This window comes from Tripterygium wilfordii, chromosome 21 (genome assembly GCF_013401445.1).
Source record: "Tripterygium wilfordii isolate XIE 37 chromosome 21, ASM1340144v1, whole genome shotgun sequence".
NCBI classification, from domain to species: Eukaryota; Viridiplantae; Streptophyta; class Magnoliopsida; order Celastrales; family Celastraceae; genus Tripterygium; species Tripterygium wilfordii.
In genome coordinates, this window is record NC_052252.1 from 9,064,959 (window position 1) to 9,090,690 (window position 25,732).

General features: G+C 36.0%; 2 protein-coding genes across 3 annotated transcripts; one reads left to right on the forward strand and one right to left on the reverse strand.

Moving 5' to 3' along the window:
* Positions 1-1,544: 1,544 nt before the first annotated feature.
* LOC119989938 (protein STRICTOSIDINE SYNTHASE-LIKE 13-like) lies at positions 1,545-3,537 on the forward strand. Its single transcript, XM_038835712.1, has 4 exons — positions 1,545-2,032; positions 2,123-2,407; positions 2,492-2,659; positions 2,731-3,537. The coding sequence occupies exons 1-4, from the start codon at positions 1,665-1,667 to the stop codon at positions 3,152-3,154; spliced, it is 1,245 nt and encodes a 414-aa protein (XP_038691640.1). The 5' UTR covers positions 1,545-1,664; the 3' UTR covers positions 3,155-3,537.
* Positions 3,399-20,693, reverse strand: LOC119989937 (electron transfer flavoprotein-ubiquinone oxidoreductase, mitochondrial). Of its 2 annotated transcripts, none has more exons than XR_005465916.1 (18): positions 20,066-20,693; positions 18,643-18,719; positions 18,069-18,175; positions 17,389-17,470; positions 17,200-17,308; positions 16,901-16,947; positions 16,705-16,779; positions 15,872-15,988; positions 14,748-14,816; positions 12,112-12,204; positions 11,545-11,647; positions 10,772-10,896; positions 9,733-9,782; positions 9,542-9,608; positions 7,969-8,048; positions 6,021-6,141; positions 5,851-5,917; positions 3,399-3,644 (listed from the first exon to the last, which is right to left on the reverse strand). XR_005465916.1 is itself a non-coding variant. In XM_038835710.1 (18 exons), the coding sequence occupies exons 1-18, from the start codon at positions 20,595-20,597 to the stop codon at positions 3,561-3,563; spliced, it is 2,013 nt and encodes a 670-aa protein (XP_038691638.1). In that variant the 5' UTR covers positions 20,598-20,693; the 3' UTR covers positions 3,399-3,560. The 2 variants fall into 2 exon arrangements, 1 of the variants encoding a protein (XP_038691638.1); XM_038835710.1 differs by having other exon boundaries at positions 6,013-6,141.
* Positions 20,694-25,732: the final 5,039 nt, after the last annotated feature.

Genomic DNA, 25,732 nt, shown 5'->3' on the forward strand with positions numbered 1-25,732 from the left:
CTCAATCTCATAGTCTCAACTCTCAACCTTCTCAATCTCACATATCAGATTCTCAGTTTTGAGTTTTGAGTTCTCTTTCTCTGTGACTCTATGCTCTCTCTAAAACCTTCTCAATCGACCTCTCAGTCTCTGAAGTCGTCGAATGATCGAAGTGAACGAAGCTACCTAGTCAGTGTCGATGGTACCCAATCTCCACTCCGGAGGGCAATGGCTAACTCTGAAGTCGTCAAACAATCGAAGTGGTGAACGAAGGTTACGAAGCTAGGTAATTGCTTTTATCTCCAGTGGACAGACGACAGTGGTTAAGTGATTATGGATCCTAGGTGTAAGATTGAAGTATTAGAAGTATGGTTAGAAACATTATATGATAATGATCAAGAAAAAGTCAAAACACAAACGAACAAAATAAATAATTGTTTGACTCAATTGTATGATGAATATAAAAATCAACTAGGAGAGCATAGGACACTACAAAATGTTTCTGCTTCGAGTTCTTCTTCCTTGTCTTCGTCTAGATTCTTAGGAGGATTTCAATTGCTAAAGAGTATACGAACTCAATCATCTACATCATCTGGTGGATCCACTTCTGAATTAAAAATGTATCTCGATCACTCTGTGATTGATGTTGACGATAATCCTAATTTTGATATATTAGCCTGGTGGAGGGTACAAGAGCGCAGGTACCCTTTACTCTCCAAAATGGCCCGTGATATACTAACCGTTCCAATTTCTATCGTAGCGTCAGAAGCAGCTTTTAGTACAGGTGGGAGAGTTGTGTCTACAACTCGGAGCAGCCTTGGTCCAACAATTGTAGAAGCATTAGTCTGCCTTAAAGATTGGAGTTTGGAAAATCAAAGATTGCAAGAACATATATGCGAAGCTGAACTTACTGAAGAAATGAACAACTTAAAGTTGTCAAGACCAGAATGGATTGAAGATAGTTCTACCGATTCTACTGAAGATTGAAGAATAGTCATAAATAATAAATTGTAGCTTAAAAATTATGTCTTTATAGTAAAAGAGATGAGAGATGAGAGTGATGCAAATGATTGATAGTATATTGTATATAGGTGTCAATCTAGTTGGGATGTATATATAGTATATATGATACAATTTTCACCCTCTATAAAATATTGTTCAATATTATTTAATTGTATTAAAATTTTAGTACAATTATTCAATTGTAATATGTATTTAAAAAAACAATCAAGGCCCGAGGCTCAAGTTTTATGAGCATGGGCAGCATTTCTCCAATCAGGCCTAGCCCGAAGCCCGATGGTCAATACCGGCCTTGGGCATGGGCCGAGCCCTACGCAGCACCAAATGTTCTCTTGACATTTTAGGCTAAGAGTTTATATATATATATATTTCTCACGAGCAGATTGGAACTCCTAGACTCCTAGTTGTTTGTTTTCTCAAGAGTAAGGAAAGAATGCAGACATCATGGCCAACTACAGACAACCTAATTTCAATTTCAAAGCTCATCACAAATAAAGCATGCTCTCTCGACCTCTTTTTGTATACGAAATCCTACTTTGGCAATTTGTACACGAATGCACATCCCAACTCCCAGAAAACCATACTAAGATCAATTTGTTAACTTGTGTCTTCATCAACACATCAAACACTGTCTTTGTTTCCCATTCTAACAGTGATCCTCCACCATGGAAATGAAGAACCCACTTAGAGAGGAGATTTTGTGGCAACACCCATTTCTTATTCTCCTCACATTGGTCTTGAGTTTTGTTATAATTGATCCATTCCGAATGGGTTCAATAGGAGGGCATGAGTTGAAGCCTGTGAAGCATGACATTGCACCTTACAAGCAAGTCATGGAGAACTGGCCTAGAGACAACATGAGCAGGCTTGGGGATGGGAATTTGGAGTTCAAGGATGAAGTTTTCGGCCCCGAATCTTTGGAATTCGATCGATTTGGTCGTGGACCTTACACGGGTTTAGCCGATGGACGGATCGTTAGATGGTTGGGAGAGAATGTTGGGTGGGAAACATTTGCACTCGTAACAGCTAATTGGTGAGTCATATATCATCGATCTGTTCATTTCTTTTAACAGTGAGTTCTCTTTACTACAACCTAACTATGGTGGAATTTGGTGTTTGAAAGGTCAGAGAAGTTATGTGCAAGAGGTGTTCACTCAACCACTCCTAAGCAATGGAAGCATGAGAAACTCTGTGGTCGTCCGCTCGGCCTCAGATTCGACAGTAACACCGGAGATTTGTACATCGCTGACGCCTATCATGGCCTTCTGGTTGTTGGACCTAAAGGAGGGCTTGCAACACCTTTGGCAACTCATGTGGATGGGAAGCCAATAGTCTTTGCAAATGACCTTGACATACACAACAATGGCTCCATCTTCTTTACAGACACCAGCAGGAGATACGACAGAGCGTAAGCGTTGAAACGTACAGATAGATCGCTTGATTACCTTATACCAATAATGCAGGTAGTGATGAAGATTTTGTTAATTTATAGGAACCATTTCTATATACTGTTGGAGGGTGAAGCCACTGGTAGGCTTCTCAGATATGATCCTCCAACTAAAACAACTCATATTGTCTTGAATGGCCTCGCTTTTGCAAATGGAGTTCAGTTATCAAAGGACCAAACCTTTCTCCTTTTCACTGAGACCACCAATTGCAGGTAATTCACTCCACTCACATTGAAACTTATTTTCAAGATTTCTCCTGTCATCTTGAATTTTGTTGCTGCAGGCTGATGAAATTCTGGCTGGAGGGTCCGGAGGCCGGAAACGTGGAACTTGTAGCAAACCTTCCAGGTTTTCCGGACAACGTAAGACTGAACGAGAAGGGGCAATTCTGGGTAGCGATTGTTTGCTGTCGAACTCCGGCACAGGAGATCCTCACACACAATCCATGGATAAGGAGCTTCTTCTTCCGGTTGCCAATCCCGATGAGTTTCTCGGCGAGGATTATAGGGATGAGAATGTACACAATGATCTCACTCGTCAATGAACAAGGAGACATCTTGGAAGTCCTTGAGGATCCAAAGGGTGTGGTGATGAAACTAGCGAGTGAAGTTAGACAAACACAAGGGAAGCTCTGGCTTGGAAGTGTGGCTCATAACCATATAGCTACCCTTCCTTACCCTGAAGTTCAGTCGCAGAAGGAACTTTAATTGTTGCTTATGGTGGTTAGTCATAGTGTGTCCAAATTATAATTGAAAAGTGTCAAACGCATAGTCAACCACTCAACCTAACTTGGGACTCGACGAGCCTCAAACTAAATCAATGACATCCCACATGACGCAGACGAAAACAAACCATAACCAATGTTAAACACTTAAACCTAGAAAAACAACACTAGAGTCCACCAGATGAGAGAAAAAAATTTCTGGGGATTCGCCATTAATTGCCAACAAGTATTCAAAATTTCCATTTTATTCTTCGAAATGCAAGACATCCTTTCTACATTGCCAACAGACTTAAGTCTTTTTTTTTATTTTTTTTGCTCTGCTGCTTTTGAACTTTCTGAGCCAATGTAAGCTTCCATTTAAAAAGACAATAACAATACATACAAATCATCTACATAACTGTGTAGCCTGGGCCACCACCGCCTTCTGGTACTGTCCACTCGATGTTTTGCCTTGGGTCTTTGATATCACATGCCTGAAATACACAGAGCAAAGTCCATCGGATCTCTTACAATAACTTATAGAAGGAATAATTTTGACCGTCCTAAACCATTTAAGAAAACAACATGTTCACTCTAGCATGACAGAAATTGAACCTTTATGGAACTTACATGAATATCGGATTTAAGCAAACACTTACAACCTCTAATACGAAACAGAAAGAAAAGTTGCCTCTCCAGATGAGATGTTTGTCTCACAAAAAAGTACTAGGAAGTTGAGTTTTTTAAAGGACAAGGGAACCAAACAAAGCCATTAAACTTTCTTTGCTTGAAGGGGAAATATTTTGCCAATTGGCAATTAATTGAAACTTGGACAGACTGCAACCTCTTATCTCCTATACCTGGAGTAAACGTAAAAGAATGCAGCCTTCATCCACTGGTCTACTATGGTGCCCTTTTGAATCACTGAATCATGCACTTCTGACGGATATTTCTCATGCTATTATGCCCCTCTCAAACCATAATCTTTAATACAGTTTCAGACTACCGATTCTTATTTTATTTTGATTCTAGTTTTTTCTCCCAGCCCTCACTTATAGCAAGGGTATAAGTTAAGGAATACCAAGGTTACGTACTGTTGATAGCAAACAAGAAAAACCAACCAACAAAAACTTTAATCGAAAATCAAAAACAAAAGAAACAATGACCAACCTAACTGAAAAATATTACAAACATGAATTCTTCGAGGAAACTTGAGGTGCCAAACTTCTCTGCACGTAAAATACCTTGAAGACACGGAGACACCTAGGAACCTCATGCAACACTTCTAACACTTGCAAAAACCTCTACTCTTGCATCAAGCACTCCCTCCCTCAAATTGAAGTAAAGGACTGCAAATTTCTTTCTATATATCAAGGTGAGTTCTGACAAACTTAATTGGTGTCTCATCCCGAATCGTAAATTCAGTATTAAGAGTGCTTATTTCATTGCTGCAAAAGCTATTTAAAAATTCCTTAATGAATTTGAAAATTATTTGAAAATCCCGAGTTTTCTAAAGACATAAATTTCTTCCTGTAGTTTAAATTTTAAAAAATGAATATTGGTAACAAATTGCAGTAGCTGTTTTAGATCCCTCATTATTGATAAAAAAATGTAACCTATAAAAGATACATTAAAGGACTGGTGCTTGGGAATTTCACTATCCGACAGATTTAGGAGGCCCGCAAGAGACTAATGTGCAGGAAAAATGGGTGCCTATGCAGCAGAAAATTTCAACCATAACTAGCAAGGCAAATGAGATTACTAGAAAGCTGTTCATGGCTTCCTAAGCTACTCGGAAGTCAGAAACCATAAATTTGTACCTACCAGCTCCACCCACCCCAACTTGGCTCAAGTTAAAAATGTCTGATTGGGCATGAGGCTGCAGAGCTAATTCGAAATGAATATGGAGGTTGAATCACGGATTCACATAGAATGTAAAGTTCAAACAACCTTGCAGAACTCTGGGTTCTCTACCACTGACAGTTGCTATTAGCTGACCGTATAATACGCGCAACTCCTAAATTAGTTTTTTCTGTTCTTGATTATTTCCACCGTTCACTATAACTCTTTCCCCATGTTAATGAATGTAAGAGAGAGAGATTCTTATGACATTATAAATTATAATCAGGCAACCAGTCACTGCTTGGAGTCAGACGGACCATGAAAGCTTACATGTCGTTGATTAATTAGATGAGAAATGATAGAAAACTAAAATTAAAACATCTAAAATAAATTTGTTTTTTAATTTCTCCTTAATAAATAGGAAGGTACAAGCTTTAATAAAACTTATGCCAATCAATTGAGTCATGGTATGCAAAAAGCAGTAATTTCAAGAAAATGAATCCTAATTTTAGAACTGAACCTTCTACGAAAGTATGTGATGCATCGAAAGCACACAAATTATCAGGAATGGGAGGATTAACGTCAGATCTAAAGGGATATATTAACATACCATTTAAAGCAATTTAGACGAGATATTGCACTTTGAACCAGTTAAATCATGGAGCACACGCTCCATTACATGAAGCAATGTGATTCTACCGCATATGTTAACCAATCATATGAATCAGGAGTAAGGATTTTTTCTATCAAGTCATTTTTTTCGGACCGGTCTACAATCTAAGCATATAGATGTAAAGAATTCGCTTGATGTTAAATTTAATGTAACGTGAAACTCCTAATATTAAAAATTGATAGTACCTTGCAGTGTAGGCAATTTTGAGCATTGATCTGCAACCTAAGCTGACCCTTTTCATCTGGAACATACCTACAACTCAAAGCAAGATTGACGGATACAGAGGATAAGAAAAGATCCTTCTCAGAAAAATAGTAGTAGGACAAAACATAACCAATAAGCATTACTCATATACACGAGCAGGGCAATATCGTGACTCAGGTCCAGCATATTCTGGTAAATTCACAAGCTTGGGAATCTTGGGATCCCTCAACCGAAGATGAGCTGGTTGATCATGCTCATGATTTGTGTTGCTCCTACAGTAGCAGAGAAAGAAATATAAGATACCATAACTGTCAGAATGTCGAAAAATTAAATAGATTTTCCATGATTTATCATTTTCTTTTGCATGACACATGAAATCATGATATCTTTAACTTTAGCACCTACTAAGGATCTCGGAGTGTTTTAACAATAATAATAAACATAAAACAGATGCCATGATTGTCATTTCTGACAGATTTATTAAGATGATTTTCTTACACCAAGGAGTGATAGAGTTCTAAAAACCAATTTCTCGTATATATCACCTGATTTAATAGAATCCTCCAACAGATGGGAAACAAACACCTCTTCAAATTTTCAACAGCAGCACTATTGATCAAAACAATACATTGGACGGACAATGCTAGAGACCCCCAAAAGTCCCCCAAATCTATGTGGCATTAAAATAGCCATTGATTAAAAACACACATGTAGGGCCCACTTCACATCCAACCCTCCGCATTAAATGGGGGTCTTTTGGGGGTCTCAAGCATTATCCAACATCTAATGAATGTCCAATCCCAAGCTACCAAGGACCGAAACCAGACAATGTCATGCAAATTATGCAAGAGTAATGAATCTCAAGCCTTCTAAATGTAAAAGACTAACAAGTCTTATAGTCTTTACATCCTGGTCAACAAGCATTCAACCAGACAAATAATAGTATTGCATCAGGTCCTAGAGCGCACCAACATTAACCATGGCAGAATAGAGAGTCCTCCTGAGCATAGTTTTTAAACCCGACCCATGTATCGAACTGTGAAGGTCGAAGGTTCAAGGTTCAACCGTTACAATAAAGGTTGAACTGTAAGTTTTTAATACATAATAAATTAATATACATTTCAATATAGTATATAACTATATGCTAAATAAATATATAATATATGATACAGAACTCAAATAAAAATAAAAAAAGACCCACCTTAGCTAGTTTAATAGGTGCCATGTGATTTTGTTTCATTTTAACCAAAATAAACCTGAATTGAAAATATAATTTTTGTGTAATTTTAGATTTTAAATAAAAATTCCATTATTGGATTTGAAATTGAAAGTTAGTACAGAAAATGAAATCCAAATGAAATTCAAATGTCATATATATACGCCCATCACTCGTGACCACAATAGTGCACAAGTGTCAACAAACCAGTAAGTGGAGATCCATGTAGTGTTCTGCTACTAGCCCATGTAGTAGTGTAGTGTACACACAATTTTTTTTATTTTTTATTTTTCTTATCTTTGGAGTTTGCTAAAAGCCTAGATCGATCACGGTTTTGCTGGTTTCTTGGTCACCTTTCAATCTCCTCCCAAGCAAAATGCAGACCTCCCTCTCTCAATCATCCGCCACAGTAGTAACAACCATCACCGACGGCTCCAGATCTGTATTTTTTTGGAGCTGCTCCTTCATGCTGTCGAAGGTAAACAACTCTCTTCAACCTCCTCCTCCTTCAAACCCCTTTCCACATCCAAAACCCATCAAATTCTCTACCAAAACTACCTCCACAATCCCCACCACATACTCCGTCGGTGATTTTGCAATCTCCATATATGTGTTTTTTAGGTGATATTGGCATCAAGCGGTTTTTTATTAAAACCGGCGGGTCACAAGTTATACGGTTGGACGGGTTAATTCTCGGTTAGATACTGTTCAACGCATAAACGGTCTTTTATAAGAAATAAATAGCGGAGGCTGCCGGTTCACGGGTTCATGGTAGAACCGGCGGGCCGGTCTGGGTTTAAAAACTATGCTCTTGAGGGAACCTATGTCTATAGCTAAAATAAAGAAAATTTCACTTATGAAAATAAGTGTCCTTAAATGTAACCTGTGCAGAGAAGTAGGTACATCAAAAGACAAGTCCCCATCAGGCTTCGGATACTGAATGGGAGTGTGTATCCGTGCAACCTGCAAGTGTGAAAGTTTCACCCATCAGTTATTTTTCCAAATGCTATTAGTTAATTATTATCCACAAGCATGTAAAAATTAAAAAGGAACATCAAATTATTAACTTTTCTTCCCCAAGGATTTAATAACATGATATGAAGATGAACCGGAGTTTGATTTACTTCAGTGGTTCTAGAGGAGGGCAAGCCCTGCTGCAATAGTGCAAGTTGTTCCACTGTGAAAATGTGTTTTGGCCGTGTCTCTTAGTGAGAGGTGAGGCTGTATATATTTGGCCAAAAAAAAAGCACCACATAAATTTGTCTCTCGTATTCCCAAATAGCGAAAACCTCTCGCATTCTCACATTGGGTTGCCCTTTGAAGGTTTTGAAGCAGAAAACTGGAGAATATGTTCTCATTTATTTTTGTTCAGATACAATCACTAGAGATCAGCATGATAATTCAGCTGAATGTTAGACTACGTAAAATGATGATGCAGGGTTAGGAATTCTTATTAGAGTAGAATTTCCTTTAAATTGCAGGCCAAGTCCTTATTAGAGTAGAATTTCCTTTAAATTGTAGTATTTCCTTTAAATTAAATAAGGAAGCATAGTTGCTTCTAGGTTTTCTGATACTACTAGGATTTCATTGTAACATCTATTTAAAGGTTTGTTTGCCTTAGTAATGAGTAGTCTGAAATTTTACAGCAATATTTGCAATAGGTGAGATTCCTTTACAAGCTCAGTGGCTGAGAGGGGAAGGTCAGACTATCCAACCCTATCTAAGAGATTCAGGGCAAACTGTTCTAAAATTTAGTGTCTAGGTTGCTCAATCCTAAACACAAATCTGCATCAGTAGTTTCAAACTACATCAAATGTGCTGACAGACAAGGATGACCCTTGTCAGGAATATTTTGTTCGTCTCGGTAGGCAGATTAAATCGTCCATATAGATAGGGAAAATAATTCATAAGAATCACAGCAGTGCGCTAAAATAGTGCAGCAACTGGTTAAGAGGAATATCAGTCTCATGAATCATAAATTGGAAGTTGTATACGAACATAAATGTAGACCAGAAGCAAGAAAATTAGCCCCACTGCCCCCCACACCCAAGCATTTGACAACATAAACTAACAGATATTTCAAGAGTTAAAGGTATGAGCTTTTTACTTAATAATGCAACTTGTGTATAAATGTTGGAAGTGTGTAAATTATTTAACTTCAATGGGAAGTTTAATACCATTGCTACAAACATGTCCTAAATGAGGGATGGACCCAGCTTTACACTTTAAGAATCACAAAATTAGAACAAAATTGTACTTACACAAGATACTGAACAAGAAAGCGAGTTAAGTTTTATTGATCTTCTCTGACAAACTACTTCCTCCTTATTAACTTAGTTTAATAAATATCCATAAATATCCATTCAAACCAAATTCTAATATGAAATCATTTAAATGTCGGAGGAAATCTAAATATAAACATTGTCACATGGATATTCAAGGTAATGCTTCCTTACATTTGTTGCCTCGTGATCAGGTTTCCCATGCTTCAATGTGAGAGGGGACTTTCCTCTCATTATGTAGCTGCAAAGCAAAGACAATGGCCACATAAGGCTTCAGTGGAGAAAGTACATATAAGAAGATAGACTTCATAATCCCCATACATATAGTGATAAAGGGAAAATTACAAGTGGGAAAGAGATCTTACTGTTCCACAGCACTAATGGCCAAGCCAGGAACAAGTCCATACTCAAATGCCTACAGTAATTAAATACATTGTCATGATAGGTGCCATCATAAGCATAAGTGAAAGAACCACCAACTGAAGGTTTCTTATCAATGAAACTCTACCAAGAAAAATTACCAACAAATAAGTCGATCATACTTTTTGCGCATGCGATTAACTCACGCATTCCCAATTATTAATATTTGACATCCTACATTTTTATTTTCTCGGCCATCTTATAAGTGCGAACACTGGCACCATGGTAAGGTAGCTTCAGTGTAACCAGAGTCCTAAATCCAAATCATGTAATAGAATCTCTGCAATATAGAGGTAGGACTGCAGAACATCAACTTTCCCTATAAGGGCAAATGCAATGGTCGTTTATTTGCTGGGTCAACATTTTTGTTGGCCCGGTCCCACCTCTATTACACAAAAAGTCGAGTCAAACACGTATCCTAATACAGCCACATCAGCAAAACACATATTCCAATACAACTACATCAACAAAACACAAATTTCTATACAATTTCTCTTCCCACCCAACATGGAGGCCAACAACATTCCATTCCTCCATATTATCCACAACAAAACTACACCAAAACATCAAATATCAATACATCCACATCAGCAAAACACTTATCCCAATACAGCCACATAAGCAAAACACATTTTACAATACAGCCACATCAGCAAAAGACAACATCTTTGTTGGCCCAATAACACTTTACCATTGCATTTGCCCTAACTGTAGTGACAGGAATCTTATGTACTAGGTTCACCCTTTCTACTAGCCGCACACTAGAAAATAACATTAAAGTGCAGCATTGTTGGACTTGGGTGAAAATGATGATAGTTATGATTATCCATGTGGGATTAAGAAACGAGAGAAGACAGAGGCCAGGTAAACATCGTGTGTAAGGGAAATTAAGAAAGCATTACTTAAAGAATAGATAAGCCATAAGGCATATATGAAAATTTTCAAACATGTAAATAAGGAAACACAGAGAATAGCTTTACTAACAGGTCGATAGTTCCGAGCCTTGTGAAGCTCATCCCATATCCATGCATTCCTTAAAGCATCCCAGTAAGCTTCCATACTTGAGTCCTCATGAAGCACACAAAAAGCGGCTTCTGCTGCTAGCATTCCTGGAAAACAACAGGGTAAGAAATGTAGACGATCTAAGAAACTTGGTTTAAAATCCAATAAGTAGTGTCTTTTTAAAAAAGCAGGACATCATTTTGGATCACTATATTATTTACGCCATGCATGAAACTTAAGCACCATCAATTAACGATGGAGTCATCTATTAAAGATTGAACACCAGTAATGTGGTTAAACTATTCACTAGTCTCCGACCCAAAAAGAAAAAAGAACTGTTTGTGTTTGAAACACATAATAGATTGGCACAATCAATTCATGAAATCTATAAGAAAATAAAATAAAATGCCAGTGGATGCTCCCACCATATAAATCCTCTATGCATCTAACATGTGTTTGAATTACCATGGAAGATATTTCATTCTTTGATACTCCCCTTTCCCATAAAATCGTAGGATGGTTTGCGAACAAAGGAACTCTATATTATTTCTAAAGGCCTTGGATTTGGCTGTATTATTTAAATGGATGAGAATTATAGCCACACATTATAATTTCGCTGATCTATAATTATCTGAAGCACCGCATAAGAATTTGTAGCCAGTAAGATTTCTGTGTACTGGCAGTGAATGCCTCATATGGAAATGTTACGGTAAAATAATAAATAAAAAAACTATGAATACCATAATTTATAGTACCTGATTTCATTGCAGTATGTGTGCCCTTTATTTTTGGTACATTTAAGAAGCCAGCGGAGCATCCAACAATTGCTCCTCCCGGGAAAACTGGATATGGAATAGACTGAAATTTAACTAGCATCATATTTCGTATTTCTGTATCAAGTAATGAGCAACAGAGAAGACAAATCGAATTGTTCATCATTATCAATAATAATAATAATAACAATGATGATGATGATGAAGAGGAAGATGATGATTATGATATACATTTTTTTTTGAAAGGAAAAAAAAAATTGCATTCCTTATTGATAAAGATTGCAACCAATTATGGAGCTCTTGGCCTAGTGATAGCCTGCTTCTTAGGACTTGGCCCGAGTGAGGTTCAAGTCCACATGTTAGTAAATTGTTTTAGATAGCCAGCATAAATGAATTATTTTGGGGGTATAAAATGAATTAGGTACAATATAGTTGACAATATAGAAATATATGTCAAGCACAACAGCAAGGGAGAAAACTATCCATTATTGCTGTCTTGCTGCGATTATAGCCTGCACAAACTAGAAACAGAAAAAATCATTGACTCACCTGAAAACCACCTTCATTTAACGAACGAGCACCATACTGGAGTACACTCCCACCTTCCAATAGTGGTTTGATGGCAGGATGATGTTTAAGTTTCTATAGGGAAAAAACAAACACAAAGAATTCAAAAACTCACCCTTTGAAATCATTAATTTAGAGCTAGAGTCAAAAGTCAGGATCTTAACAAAGTTAAGCACACCCACATATAGATATAGTAGCATTGTCTAGTCAAGGAAATGTCAGAGACTTCTGCAATCCACAAAATATATGAATAAAACCCACTAAGGTGATATTGACATTTTTGCCCTATATTACTTCAGGTAATTGCATATCCGACACTAGGTATTATTCAGACAAATAATACAATTCTAATGGGGTATGAGTATGACTTTTTTTTTTGGGTAACCGAGAATTTCCTAGCCCAACATACCCACTGGACAGTTGTGTCAGCTCTAAACTCGGGCCGCCAACCTAGCCCACTCCACGCTACGACAGGAAAGACCAGGCCTAAGCCCGTGTGGGAAATAGCGCCGAAATTGTTTGGTGTGGGAGTTGAACTTGCGACCTCCTACATTTGCAAGGAGTTACCCCAGTCAACTTCACCATCCCAACCAAAGCTTCTTTGTTAGGGTAAGAGTATGACATTGAAGACAACAACCTAAAATAAGCCAGACATTGAAACAGAGAGCTGCTAAGTATGCAGGCACATGGACGCCATCACTATAATTCTATTACCAAGCAGAGCTGTATGTTGGTCTGTTTATCGACTCTGCATTGAGAACTTTGACCTTGGAGCACTGGAAAATTACTTGAGAATACATGGCAAATATATGCTACCATTAGTTCATACAAGTGATTATATCATTTCTGAGCCACTTTTTCCTGTTAGCAGATTCAGTGATCAAAGGCATAAGAAACTAGCAGTTCCATCTTTTAAGATCTCATAGAAAGTATAGAAAGTTAGTCATACTTCACTGCAGCTCTGCTAGCTTTAAATTAATTAGGACAGGCACCTGAAAAAGTATGAGAACTATAACAAAATGAACCAACCCAAACCTTAGTCCAATAATACATAAGATAGATAATAGATTTATTAACCAAAAAACACACTAGATGAGATGGACCATGCACAGGCGTTTCTACTAGTCCACCCTACCTAATGAAATGGTATCCAAGACTACTCACTGCAATCTACCTTAAACCTATTTAGATCTCTTCTAGTTGAAGCAAACCAAATGCACTTAGTGGTTCAGCACTGGCACCATCTTTGTCATCCTTTCCCGAACTTTATATGCCATTAAATGACCCTGCCTTTTTTCATCTTTGAAAGTGCAACTCCAGATCATAGGAACCCCACAAATTGCTTCCACTTATGGAGGAACCTTACACTACCAAATGGCATACCGAGTTCTGTACCATGCTTTTGACTTAGTCACGTCCATTATCAGCAATGACGTTTTGCTGATATCAGTAGCTTCAGCTGGTACCACAAGTAATACCTTTATTCCTCAGCAACTGAACAGAGATGAGCTTCTCAAGCTCCTGCCAACTACTTGGGTCACTAAATATGAACAGACACACTAATAATGTTCCTTTTCAGGAACCTTTGCATCTTCTGGTACATAGATAATTTCATGCAGAGAACTAATTTTAAAAGACCTACAGGAAGAAGATGATGTGGGAACTGTAATTGAAAGTGACATATTGAAACAAGTTATTTCTCCTAGGTTGAATCTTCTGTGACATTTTCAATAAACACTAAATGCAATCTATTTCGTGAAGGATTGCGATGGACACACAACCGAGCCATTAAAGCTTTCTCAGCATACAAGGATCAGTAGACAGAAGAGGAACAGTATTAGTGTGTGACTTTTCATATTTAGTGACCAGTTGGTGTTTGCAATAATCTAAATCATAATAAAATACAGTTGACCTGCTTATTGCTGTCCTTGAAAAAGGCAAGTAGGTAATATGCCGAATCTAGATAATCATTCTAGAGAGTTGCCTTTCCATTTAGCAAATGGGAGCTGAGCACAAAAGGGGCAGTAACTCGCCTAATAAGTCCAAATTGAACAAATGGAATAGTTAAAGTATCTAGATGATTTTCTAGAGTTAATCATCACTCGAAGAAGCATAGACATTACGTGCCATTTCATGGATATTGGGAGCCACTGGCAGAAAATTTTTAGGTGTTCTCAGTGGGTTAAATATTCCAATATCTTCCATCATTTAGCTTTAAATATCAGAATATTCACAATATTTGCGTTAAAGACTGTTGGAAGGGCAAATAATAACAGATAGAAATGCTTGATTTCCAAGATGTCAATGCAAATTCCTTACACCAATAAACTTAAATTCCTTACGCCAAAAAACCTAAAAGTGCAAAGCTATTAACAATTTATCAATTATTCTATGGTATAACAGTTTTCAATTTTACAACATCATTCGGCGTACAAACACACCATGCACATACGCAGACATGCATGAAAACATTTCCAAGAGCATATCAAAGGAACGGTTCTAAAATTTTTTTTTTTTTTCTTGAAAAAGATATGAAGCAAGACCCTTGGTGAATTTCCATTTAAAGTGGGAATATGTGCACTTGGATCCTTGATAAAGGACAAAAAGTTCCAGGTTACCTGGAATTCCTCATAAGGATTCAGGAAAGGATTGTGATAATTCAGAGCAACCACGAGCCCAATTGAAATCTGTTCGATCAACCATAGAAAAAAAATTAAAATCAATTCCCAAATGAGATTTTGCAACATACGATATCTAATACGCCTTAAAACCAGAATACAACAGATTCTAAAACCGAAAAATGGTGCAGAATGAAGTCTTTCCAGACATTTGAATCAACAACCATCATGCCAAAATTAACCACATTCAGGAATAGCTCAAAAGTTATACAGCAACTTATGATATGATATTCAGACACGCAATCGTGCAATATATATGATTAAACGTGGTATTTCAATCATTATATTTCTCATGTAAAACTCTCATGAGTATTGAGTGATGTAGTACGATCAACGATTAGTAACTCCTGGCTTTCCGAATGCCATCAGGACGATTTCCTCAATTTTATCTGCGATTAGTTATAAATGGTGAGTCCTATTAATAGGGCAAGAGACAATTTCCTCTCCCCATAATACTGAACTCAATAATCCTATATGGCTTATCACTAATGTCAGAATTTATGTGCAAATGCACCGTTCAGGATATCTTCTAATCAATCAATGTTTAATACCCTAGGACACTCCTGTCCTATTCAAGCTCCGATGTAGCATTAGTTTGGCAAAGTAGCTCTATTTGGCAAGCATTTGCAAGAACTTAACGTTGAAGACTCATCTAATAGGAAACCTAAATGGAGAAACTATATCCCAGACAAGGGCAACAGGAAAATGATGCAGAAATGGGAATTTGACAGCAACAAATTTGAAAGAAACTATTACACAAAGAAAATGCATTAAGACATCAGAATCAAAAAGGCTTAACTTCCAAAATGCCATCACGAGAGAATTTAGAAACAAGTTATGATAATTGTTAGTTCAAAGCCCCCTGACTATAGGAAAACATAAAAGAATATCTACAACCATGAAAATATGAAGAGAAGTGTATCAACTGTTTATGCCCGCTACTGTGTAGACCTTGTCAAATCATTTCAGTCGAATATCATTGCTTGTGCAAGACAGGATAGCAAGAACAACAAGCAGTTCACATTCCTCAGAGAACAGAACAAGAAGAGAATAAGGATGAGTACTTGTCTATCATTCATGTGGTACAAAAATGATCCCCCGTATGTTTTGTGATCCAAGGGCCACCCCAATGTGTGAATAACTGTACCAGGTTCATGCTTCTCTTGATCAATTTCCCAAACCTGGTGAACACATCAAAGGACATCCCTCAAAAACTCACTTGAATGGGAGGTTAATCAAAACCACAAATATATAATCAACGAGATCTTGAACAAAATAGTTTACATATATGCATGCATGTATGTGGGAGCCTTGTGCTTGGGAGTTGTTTACCTTTTTATATGCATGCATGTCTCTGTGAGTAAGAGTAATTCCTCAACTACTGGAATACTCATTTAATCAATATTCTGATATTTAAAGGAAAACTGGTTGTACAATTCCATAAAAAGTTTTTACGAGTAAAATTATCAACTAGTGTGTGAAAATACAAAACTCAAAACACAATAAGCTGGAGGAATAAAAAAACTAAGAACATCATAGTCTCCCATGTCCAACAATTTAAGCACATATCTGTCCACAATGCCATTGCTTATAATGCCAATACAATACAGTTGTACGAAAAAATTTAGAGCTTTTACTAATTTTTAAGCCCCTGGTTACTATATTTTAAGCCAAATTGCCAACTACACCACAAAAACAACTAAAGTTTGCTTCACTGAAATTTTACTAACAAAAGGAGTCATATACTAAGTTTTGTGATAAACGGCAACCATTGCCATTTGACCATGACTGCATTGACTAAAGTCCCACATATCAGGACGAGTGTCACATATCTATGCTCCTAAGTGAAACCTACCATACAAATGTAACAGAATTAAAGTCGATAATTGTATGTAACCTCTTTAATTCCCAAAGCATAGGTCTGATGCTGTGCATTGATCTTCTCTCTCAACTTGAATTTCTTCATTACTTTCTGGTTACAAGGAAAATAAATTCAAGGTCACCTTCTAGCATGATGAGAAAATATCCACGAAAACTAGAACTCCAATAACTACTATAGCCACTAGTATTACTATAAACTCGATCCTGCATACCTCTGACAATGAGCCACGGCACCCTTCTGCTAATAGAGTCACACACCCTGAATAGTAAGGTTGACTTTAATTGCTATATAAAAGAACTATAGTGGAATGAATCAATGATAAGGTGCAACAGCATACTGGTGCATGTTGCACGATAATATAATTGAAGAGTAACTTCGACAGCATCATGCATATGCAGGTGCATGTTGGGTGTGCATATGCATTCACCTGTGCATGCGTTCGTGTGTGTATGCACATGAGAGTGAAAGAGATAGGGAGTTGGGGGGGAGAGGGGGAGATGGAAGGCCCACCTTTTAAAGCCACACCACGTTGGAAATTCTCCTTTTTAGAACCGTCTTTGGCAATTCCCATATCATTCGTTCCAATGCCAATAACTTTGTTGTTTGCATCATATAATACCTGACCAACCATGCAACCTTGAAGCACAAAATAATATCCCATGGTTTGGTCAGCAATAAAAACAAGAGAAACAAGAGTACCTCGCTAGCAGCAAAGCCTGGATATATTTCAACTCCCAGTTCTTCAGCTTTGGCTCCAAGCCAACGTACTAACTGACTCAAACTGCAGTATTACATTGCTGATGATAAGGTCAGAAAAAATAATAGAGCTACAAAACAAACCATTCTTAAGAAAGGAAAATGTGTGCATCAGAAGAAGGTTTCCAGAAAAAGGAAGGGGAATAATAATGAGTACTTTCATCCAGAAAGGATCTACAAAACCATCTTTAGATTTAGAAAAAAATTATATGAAGGCCAGCAGGGTCAGGAAGAAAAGATGACCTATGATGAGTATCTGAGTCAGAACTGCTTTAAACATCAGATGTCAGAATCATACTAGAGGATTGCATACCAAACTTGCACAGAGTCTAGTGAGCAAGTTTTGACTTGTTCAATAAATCATTATGATAATTGGAGATGTTGCATTATGATATTAGTGACTTACACATGCGAGATGTATGAGATTAAAGAGAGTATTTTTTTCTGTAACATTAAGGAAAGAAATGAAACTTTAACTATTACAAATTTCATATATTTTACACAAAAGAAAAGTGGGGCTACAAAACTAATCAGATTAAATTTGAACGTAAATTCCAGAAAAACTGCACCAGACAAGTTTTTTTTTTCTGTACCAGGCATGATTGAGGGCATTACATAACTACCTTATCAAATAGTTTCCTTTGTTATCAAAAGGACATGGAAGTGAAAAGGCACGATTTTCTGTGAGAAACCAAAACTTGTCAGAAGTAACGGGGACATTTATTGGTGCCTGCCAGCAGAGAAGCAACATAAAAGAAGATTAAAAGGGGGATATAATCACGAACTATATCCTAAAAGATAACCAAAGATTCTTCTTATTTTTTCACAAACAGATAACACCAAAATTTTTGCACTTTTTCTATTATAAGGGAATAAGAGAAAGTAAGCGGGCAAAAATGGAAAGGAAAGAAAAGAATGTCACTTCCATTTAGCCTATTAGCATTCCAAGAGTAAAAGAATTAGTTATTTCCATTTCAACCACCTTCCTAACTTCTAAGGCCCTCACAGGGTCCAACTTTTCTCGAACAGACAATAAAAACAAGTGAACAGGCATGTTTGTTCCAATTCCCTCTCAAAATATGAGTGAATATAATATTAGACAACCATTACCAGACTAACAGTGGTTATCAAACACTTCATTTAGTACATGATGAAGTGATTGGAGCAATGTGATAGGCAGAAACCACAAGAAAGCACCTGTTCCAGTTTCCATTGTGGGAGAAGTTCATCAAGTGCTCGGGGTTCAAATACATTGCCAGATAGAATATGAGCACCTATTATCACATAGAAATCATGCAGCTTGGCTTCAGTGGCTTAACAGGCAGATACTCAAACTGGAAAAAAAAAAAAAAAAAAAGAAGAAGCAACAAAACCAGCTGAATTCACATACTGAACATAAAGTCTGGACCCAAGGCATAATGAGTAGAAAGAAAAGAAATTTGTTATTATAATCATTGATACAATATATATTAACATGAAATGAGGCCATGGTTAAACTAAGCCTGCAGCTCATCCTCATCATCCTTAAAGCATTTATCCCAAACAATATGTTGGGGTCAGCAAATCTTAGCTTACAACTAAAGTCACCCAAAAACTTGTCAAGCCTTATAATCTAACAAGGAAAAGTGAGTAAAACATTCACTCAATCACAAACCCAAATTAGCGTCAATGCCTTTTTAACATGTTCCTTAACCACGCACCAGTTCCACTGCAACAACATTTTGTGGCCTAAATGCCTCATGAGTTATTGTCAAACATGAGTAACACCCTTTACCTCTTTGAGTTGTCCCAATTTGATCAAAAAAGACCCACTCGTTATATATGTGAGAAACTAGAGGATGATGGTCAATCTCCAAAATGCGATTCCCCTGATTTTGTTTTGCCTTTTTTCTTTTCGTTCAAAAATAAGACAAAGAACAGTCACTCTAAGAATCTTGATAGATTAGGATATATCAAAATAAAGAACAAACCAATACATCCCGCATCGTTGGTGCATTAGTTCATGGAATCAGCATTAATTATACCAGTATGAACTCAAACTGAAAGGACATCCAAAGTTATGTTCAGTATTCTTTGAAACCAATTGCACGACTGAATGGAGATGATTGACAATATTGTTAGGTGACACATCATTGATACTTATCATGAAGAAGAATTGTACGAGCGGTTACATTTATACCCCCAGGTATTGTGAGAGTGTGTGTGTGCGCGTTTGTCACAGCAATACCTTCCTATCAAAGTTCTCTTATGCACTTACAACTAGAAAGTCTAAATTTGTTAATTCTTCGAGATATTGTGTAAGAAAATAGCCAACATGAGTGGTCAAACAAAGAAGTTTTGATCAGGTTCCAATGTCCAATAATGCAGATGAATCATAGACTGATGCCGGTGAAGTAAAATTCCAGCTATGCCAGTGCCCATAACATCTATAATAACTGAACTTATTCCATTTCAATTTGTATTTATGATTTTCATTCCAACTATCTTATTATTATCCAACAGAAACTTTATATATGCACTTCCACTCAAAAAAACCAATTAGATTACCCATAAACTCAGAGAAAACAATCCGGCATTATGAGTGAAACCCATTTGATTAATACAGAAACACGGGACTTACCAACTTCTGGACCTTTCTCCACAACACACACAGAAAAATCGACATCTTTTTCACGGCACATTTGCTTCAACTTTATTGCAGCCGATAAGCCAGCTGGTCCAGCCCCAACAATAACAACATCGTACTCTATAGACTCCCTCTCCGGTGCATCACTGAAACTCCTAAAACCACCAACAACTCTCTTGACCCACAAAAACCCATCTTTATTTCTATCACAACTCTGCAATTTGAAACCATTAAACCTAGAGCCGGGCGAGAAAAACCTGCGGGCACAACATTGAGAGGCTGAAGAACGTGACTTGGGAATGAAACCGCATAAATAGGGATACGCAGTCGGAATTGGAGATTGATATGTGGAATTAGAGGGTGAAAGAGACCAAAGTGGTTTTGATTGAGACTGAAGGGAGGGGTTGTTAGTTGAGTTGGTAGAACTGGAGATTCGGGTGTCAAAATAACTGGAATGGCAAGAAAAAATGGAGCTGGGGTTTCTTAGACAGTTCGATTGTCGGGGAACTGACAGAAACCTGTGCATGATTACTAATTAGTCGATAATACGATGATTGGAATTTGGAAGTGTTTCGTTGAAGAAGTGCGTGTGGGGCGGAGGTCCCCCTGCTGGTGAAATATATAGGCAAGAGCATACACAATATGTTCTTATTTGAGCACATACTTTAAATTTCACTAAATTATATTGATAATTACTAAATGCGCATTCATTTTTGCTAAATGCACACAAATTGATTTGACAAACAAGTAATGATTTGACAACAACACTCTCTCTCATTTATTAAGCTTATTTCATTGTTCCTAGCCATTTGATTGCATGACTAGGTCGGTTTTTTTTCGTACAAGGTCTCTGATAAACCTTAAAGTAATGATTAGACAACAACACTCTCTCTCATTTATTAAGCGTCATCAACAATGACGATGTTAGCAACAACGTCATTAACCTTAAAGTTTTATAAAACACAATGATGCTGTGTATAACAGCGTCATTCATGTTCTTCACATTTTTCACGGAACTTGCAACAAAAATTTCAGATCTGAGGAAGAGAAGCGGCCACCTCTTCTTTTCTTCTGGGCGGACACACTTGAATCATTCTTGATGATGATTTGGATCACTGCCAGTCGGGGCAACCTTTGGAAGAGAGAGAAGTCACACCCGTCACATGCTTCCATCACTAGAAAGAGGAAAGAGAGGGAGAGTTGACACTTCAATCATTGAAATTGAAATCCGGTGACACTTGCGATTGTTCCGATGAGAGTGCATGCACAATTGCTCAGGGACTACGCAACCAGGGAGTTCAACGCCTTACTATGGGTTGCTCTCATTGCATCCACTGCTATCTTGCTCCATCAACAGTTCTAGCGCTTTTGAGGATCACCGGAGTTGATTTGTTTTTTTTTTTTCAATTTTTTTAATAATTCAATATGAAAGAGACGTTGTTTACAACAGCGTGATTAGAGAAAATAGTTCACGATTGCATGATGACGTTGTTTAAAACAGCGGCATTAGTGTATTTTTAATTTCAAATCAATGACGTTTTAAACATCGTCATTAGTGGATATTTTTTCCAATGACGCTGTTTTGAACGGTATCAAATACCATTTTGGTAAAAAAAAACAAACGAGTACTATTATGGTATTTAAAATTTATCAAAGACTCTGTACGGAAAAAAACTCTGATACGAGTAGGTCAATGCACCTGTCATTTCTTTAAGTGACGGACAAGTAGCGACATTTTAGGGGTGCTTACACATGGCGGAAGTTTTATTCACAGAAATCAAATCATGATTGATAGAATATTAAGAGACGTGGTTGGCTTAACTTTTTATGTAATAGAGGTGGGACCAGGCCAATATTTTTGTTGGCTCAGCAAATAGGGCACCGTTGCAGTTGCCCTAACATCCAATTCTAAATATTTCTCAATCTATTACTCCAAGCCTATGTGGCAAACTAACTCTGAATACTTGTCTACTTTTCATTGAGATATCACACTAACTTAAATGTTGATGTACCATTTGTACTTGACTCATGGGATCCACTTAAATTTGTTTCGTCAAACTTTAGTCTCTCTAAAATGATTGTGATTTCACGTATGGTATCTCTCAAAGTTTGCTTGTCACAAGAATTATGATATGACTATCCTACCGGTAGGATACATATGTATCCTATCAGTATAGGATACATAAGTATCCTATTGATAGGATACAATAATTAGACGAAATATTTATTTTCAAATTTTTTCAAAAAAAAAATTCATTTAAGATATATATTGAAGTTAATAGTTTTCAAAGAAAAAAAAGAATAAATAAGATAATTAATTAATTACTACAATTGCTGGAGTTTGAATAAATGGAATAAATAAGATAATTAATTTATTCTTTTTTTTTCTTTGAAAACTATGAACTTCAATATATATCTTAAATGAATATTTTTTGTGTTTATGCGTCATATTCATTGGATTTGAGAGTCTTTGTTATCTTGTTGTTTGGTCATGATAGCTAGATTGGATATAATATACTAAATATAGAGCTTGTCATTTGTTTGCTATTTATTATAAGTAAACAATTATTTAAAATAATTAAACATGATATATTTTTCTATATTTGAATTTTGTGAATGTGAATACAATCATTGGAACACATTTTCTAAGACATTTAAATTACTCTATCATCCCTAAATAATTAAATATTAAGTGATGGGTTATAATTATCAACAATTATGATCACTGGGATAATTATTAATATGAATTTTTTTAGAATATTAGTTTATTTATTATTTGAATTTATATAGTTTATTCAACCTAGGAGCACCTAATTAAAACTATTTCTATATGTTAAGTTGTAAACTAAAATACTACTAATTAACATTTTTTTATAAATATACAAGCTTAGCTCATAAAAATATTACTTAGCAAAAACAATGGACATGCTTGAACACATTTCTCAATAAATTGACTTCAATTTTATTAAAACACAATAGCACATATTACATTACTAATCTTCTACCACAATGGTTTCAGGAGGAAACCTAGAATGAGTATGCTGCATATATGCATTAAGTTGTTCCATATATGGTAAAACCCATGCAGCTGCACACTCATACCTGAAGTAATTCCACTGAGGCATAATGGTAGGCATCGGGTAACTCCCAGCTAAGGAAACCTGGACATAGTGATTAGTACAGTTTGTAACGGACAACTAGATGACTTAAATTATATTTGATACAATTTATCATAAATAATTACTAAAAATCAAATCGAGAATCAAAATAATTACTCTCTCCTATAAAAAAAAATTGAGTAAAGAAATTGAAACAAAACATAAAATATGAAATGCAACATCTAAAAAATATGAGTTAAACAAAAAAAACGAGCATCGCGCAGGATTTCGACTAGTGTATAATAATACAGTGCCATACATTCTTTCTTTGTTGCCAGCTTTAATATTTGTCAAAAAAAATTTATATTTTAATTTATAAACAGGTAACTTTATATATAAAATTAAAAAATAAATATTTTTTCTTAAGTTTTTTTAACCTTTAATTATCAGTTTATCATCACTCTAATCAATCATAGCAATTAAGGCAAAGAGAAATAATTGACTCAAAATTCAATTGAGATCCTCTCCTTTTTTTACTCTAAAGAAATCCTTTGATTAATTAGAAAAAAAAACTTGAAATCATCACTTTCTTCATGCAATTATCTCCCCATTGAACATGTTGTTAGATAAATCCATGGACTTCAAGCTGTTTAAAGTTCCCAACTCAAGCGTTAATGACCCATAAAAGGCATTCACTTGGACAAAGAGTGTGTCCAGGTTCTGCAACTTCTCAATCTCATATGGGTAAACAACAATTCAAAATTCATATAAAAGTGAACATTCATTCTGGTAAATCTCTTACTTTTCACTTTATGATGATTAGATAAATAGAGTCCTAGACACCGAGTTATCTTAATTCTTAAAAATTCTATTACCTATCGATTTAACTTGAGCGTCGGAGCATCCTGTTGAGGAACACATCGTGGACCTCAAAACTCATGCTTTTTGTCTATGCAGATAGAACATCGATCTCCTAATCCTAGTATGATCAACTGAGATGTGTGCAAAATCAAACACCCAATGTCGAGAATTTGGTTTCATTTTACACGTCATCAAGTCCTATTTTCATGTCTAAAAAGCTGAGATTTTGGAAGCTTTGTCTCTACTTGCGGTAGTTTCAAAAATGCATTTAGTTTTTTTTTTTTATTTATAATAATGAAGACTTGTTTAGCTCAGAAATTGAGATGTTTTATCATTTAATTAGTTTATTTATCATAATAAAATGGAATTGATAAATATAAGAAGCTGAGCTGGCCTGCACGCTTGGTTCTCCTGGAATCTCAAGTGGAATTAGCTTGGACTTTGTTGTATAATTATAGTAATTAATATTTTAATTTTAAGTGATTAATGGTTTTGGAAATCAAGTAATAATATAATATAGTCCTCTTGCTCTTGTCATGTTGTGAAGTATCATAAGAACACCACGCGCGTGACATGGAGCACCCGAGAATTGATACAAGAAAAATTTTAAAAAATTAAAAAAAAAATCAAATCAATCAATGAATTGTGAAACAATGAGTACACATGCCATTTGTAAGTAATCAATAGTGAGGTCAAATCATTTGTGTATTTATAAAATAAAAAAAAGTGATCTAATAGTATTAACTGTCTTGTCCTGTGTGTATTTAGTAAATACCATGTGCATTTAGATGCACCCAATTATATTTTCTCTCTTCTACTCTCTTAGATGACACAATTTAATTGGGTGATTGGATCCCACAATCTACACTATTCATCAACACTCCATATATTCCAACACTCTATACTCATTTTCTTTATTTTCTCTCACTTCCTTTTCATTATCTCCCTCTTATTTTCCATCATCTCTCTCTTCCTTTTCATCTTCTCTCTCTTTCTTTCCATAATCTCTCTCTTACTTTTCATCATATCTCTCTTCACTATTCATCAATTATCATACACTTCAAAAATCAAATATGGACTCATTTTTCAAGTGTCATTTTTTATCACAAGTGTGAATTTAGCGCTTAACTTATCAAGAAAATATCATTTCAAGTATCCATTGTGAACATCCATTTTGACATAGTTAGAAACACTTTTTGGCACACCATCCCAATGGGTATGGAGTATATTTCAACTACTTGAAATATTATTATTTTGATAAGTTAAACATTACATGTATATAATGGATGAAAAATTACACTTGAAAACTTAATAAAATTTGTCCATGCTACATCTTCAGAGTGTATATAAATTGATAAATAGTTAAAAGAGATGATGAAAAGGAAGAGAGAGGTTATGTAAAGGAAGAGAGAGAAAATGAGTATGGAGTGTTGGAATGTATGGAGTGTTGATAAATAGTGTAATTTGTGGGACTCACTCATCCAATTAAATTGTGCCACCCAGGAGAGAGGAGAAGAGATAATGGTTTTGGAGTGTTGGATATTTCTGTTACTACTGTGGATGCTCTAGCTGAGTATGGATTGACGTGCCAACCTAATCATAATTGCATCTCACTCTTAGAGCAACCCAACTCTAATAATCAAATGAGACTATGTCTTGGTTTGATAAAACTTTCTAATAGAAATCGTGATAGCAGAAATGA

Coding starts and splice junctions, on each gene's coding strand:
- LOC119989938 (XM_038835712.1), top strand. CDS start 1,665: ATGGAAATGAAGAACCCACTTAGAGAGGAGATTTTGTGGCAACACCCA. Junction 2,033..2,122: donor GCACTCGTAACAGCTAATTG/GTGAGTCATATA, acceptor GGTGTTTGAAAG/GTCAGAGAAGTTATGTGCAA. Junction 2,408..2,491: donor AGCAGGAGATACGACAGAGC/GTAAGCGTTGAA, acceptor GTTAATTTATAG/GAACCATTTCTATATACTGT.
- LOC119989937 (XM_038835710.1), bottom strand. CDS start 20,597: ATGCACAGGTTTCTGTCAGTTCCCCGACAATCGAACTGTCTAAGAAAC. Junction 16,948..17,199: donor ACGTGGTGTGGCTTTAAAAG/GTGGGCCTTCCA, acceptor CTTACTATTCAG/GGTGTGTGACTCTATTAGCA. Junction 6,142..7,968: donor GTACCTACTTCTCTGCACAG/GTTACATTTAAG, acceptor CTGCTACTGTAG/GAGCAACACAAATCATGAGC.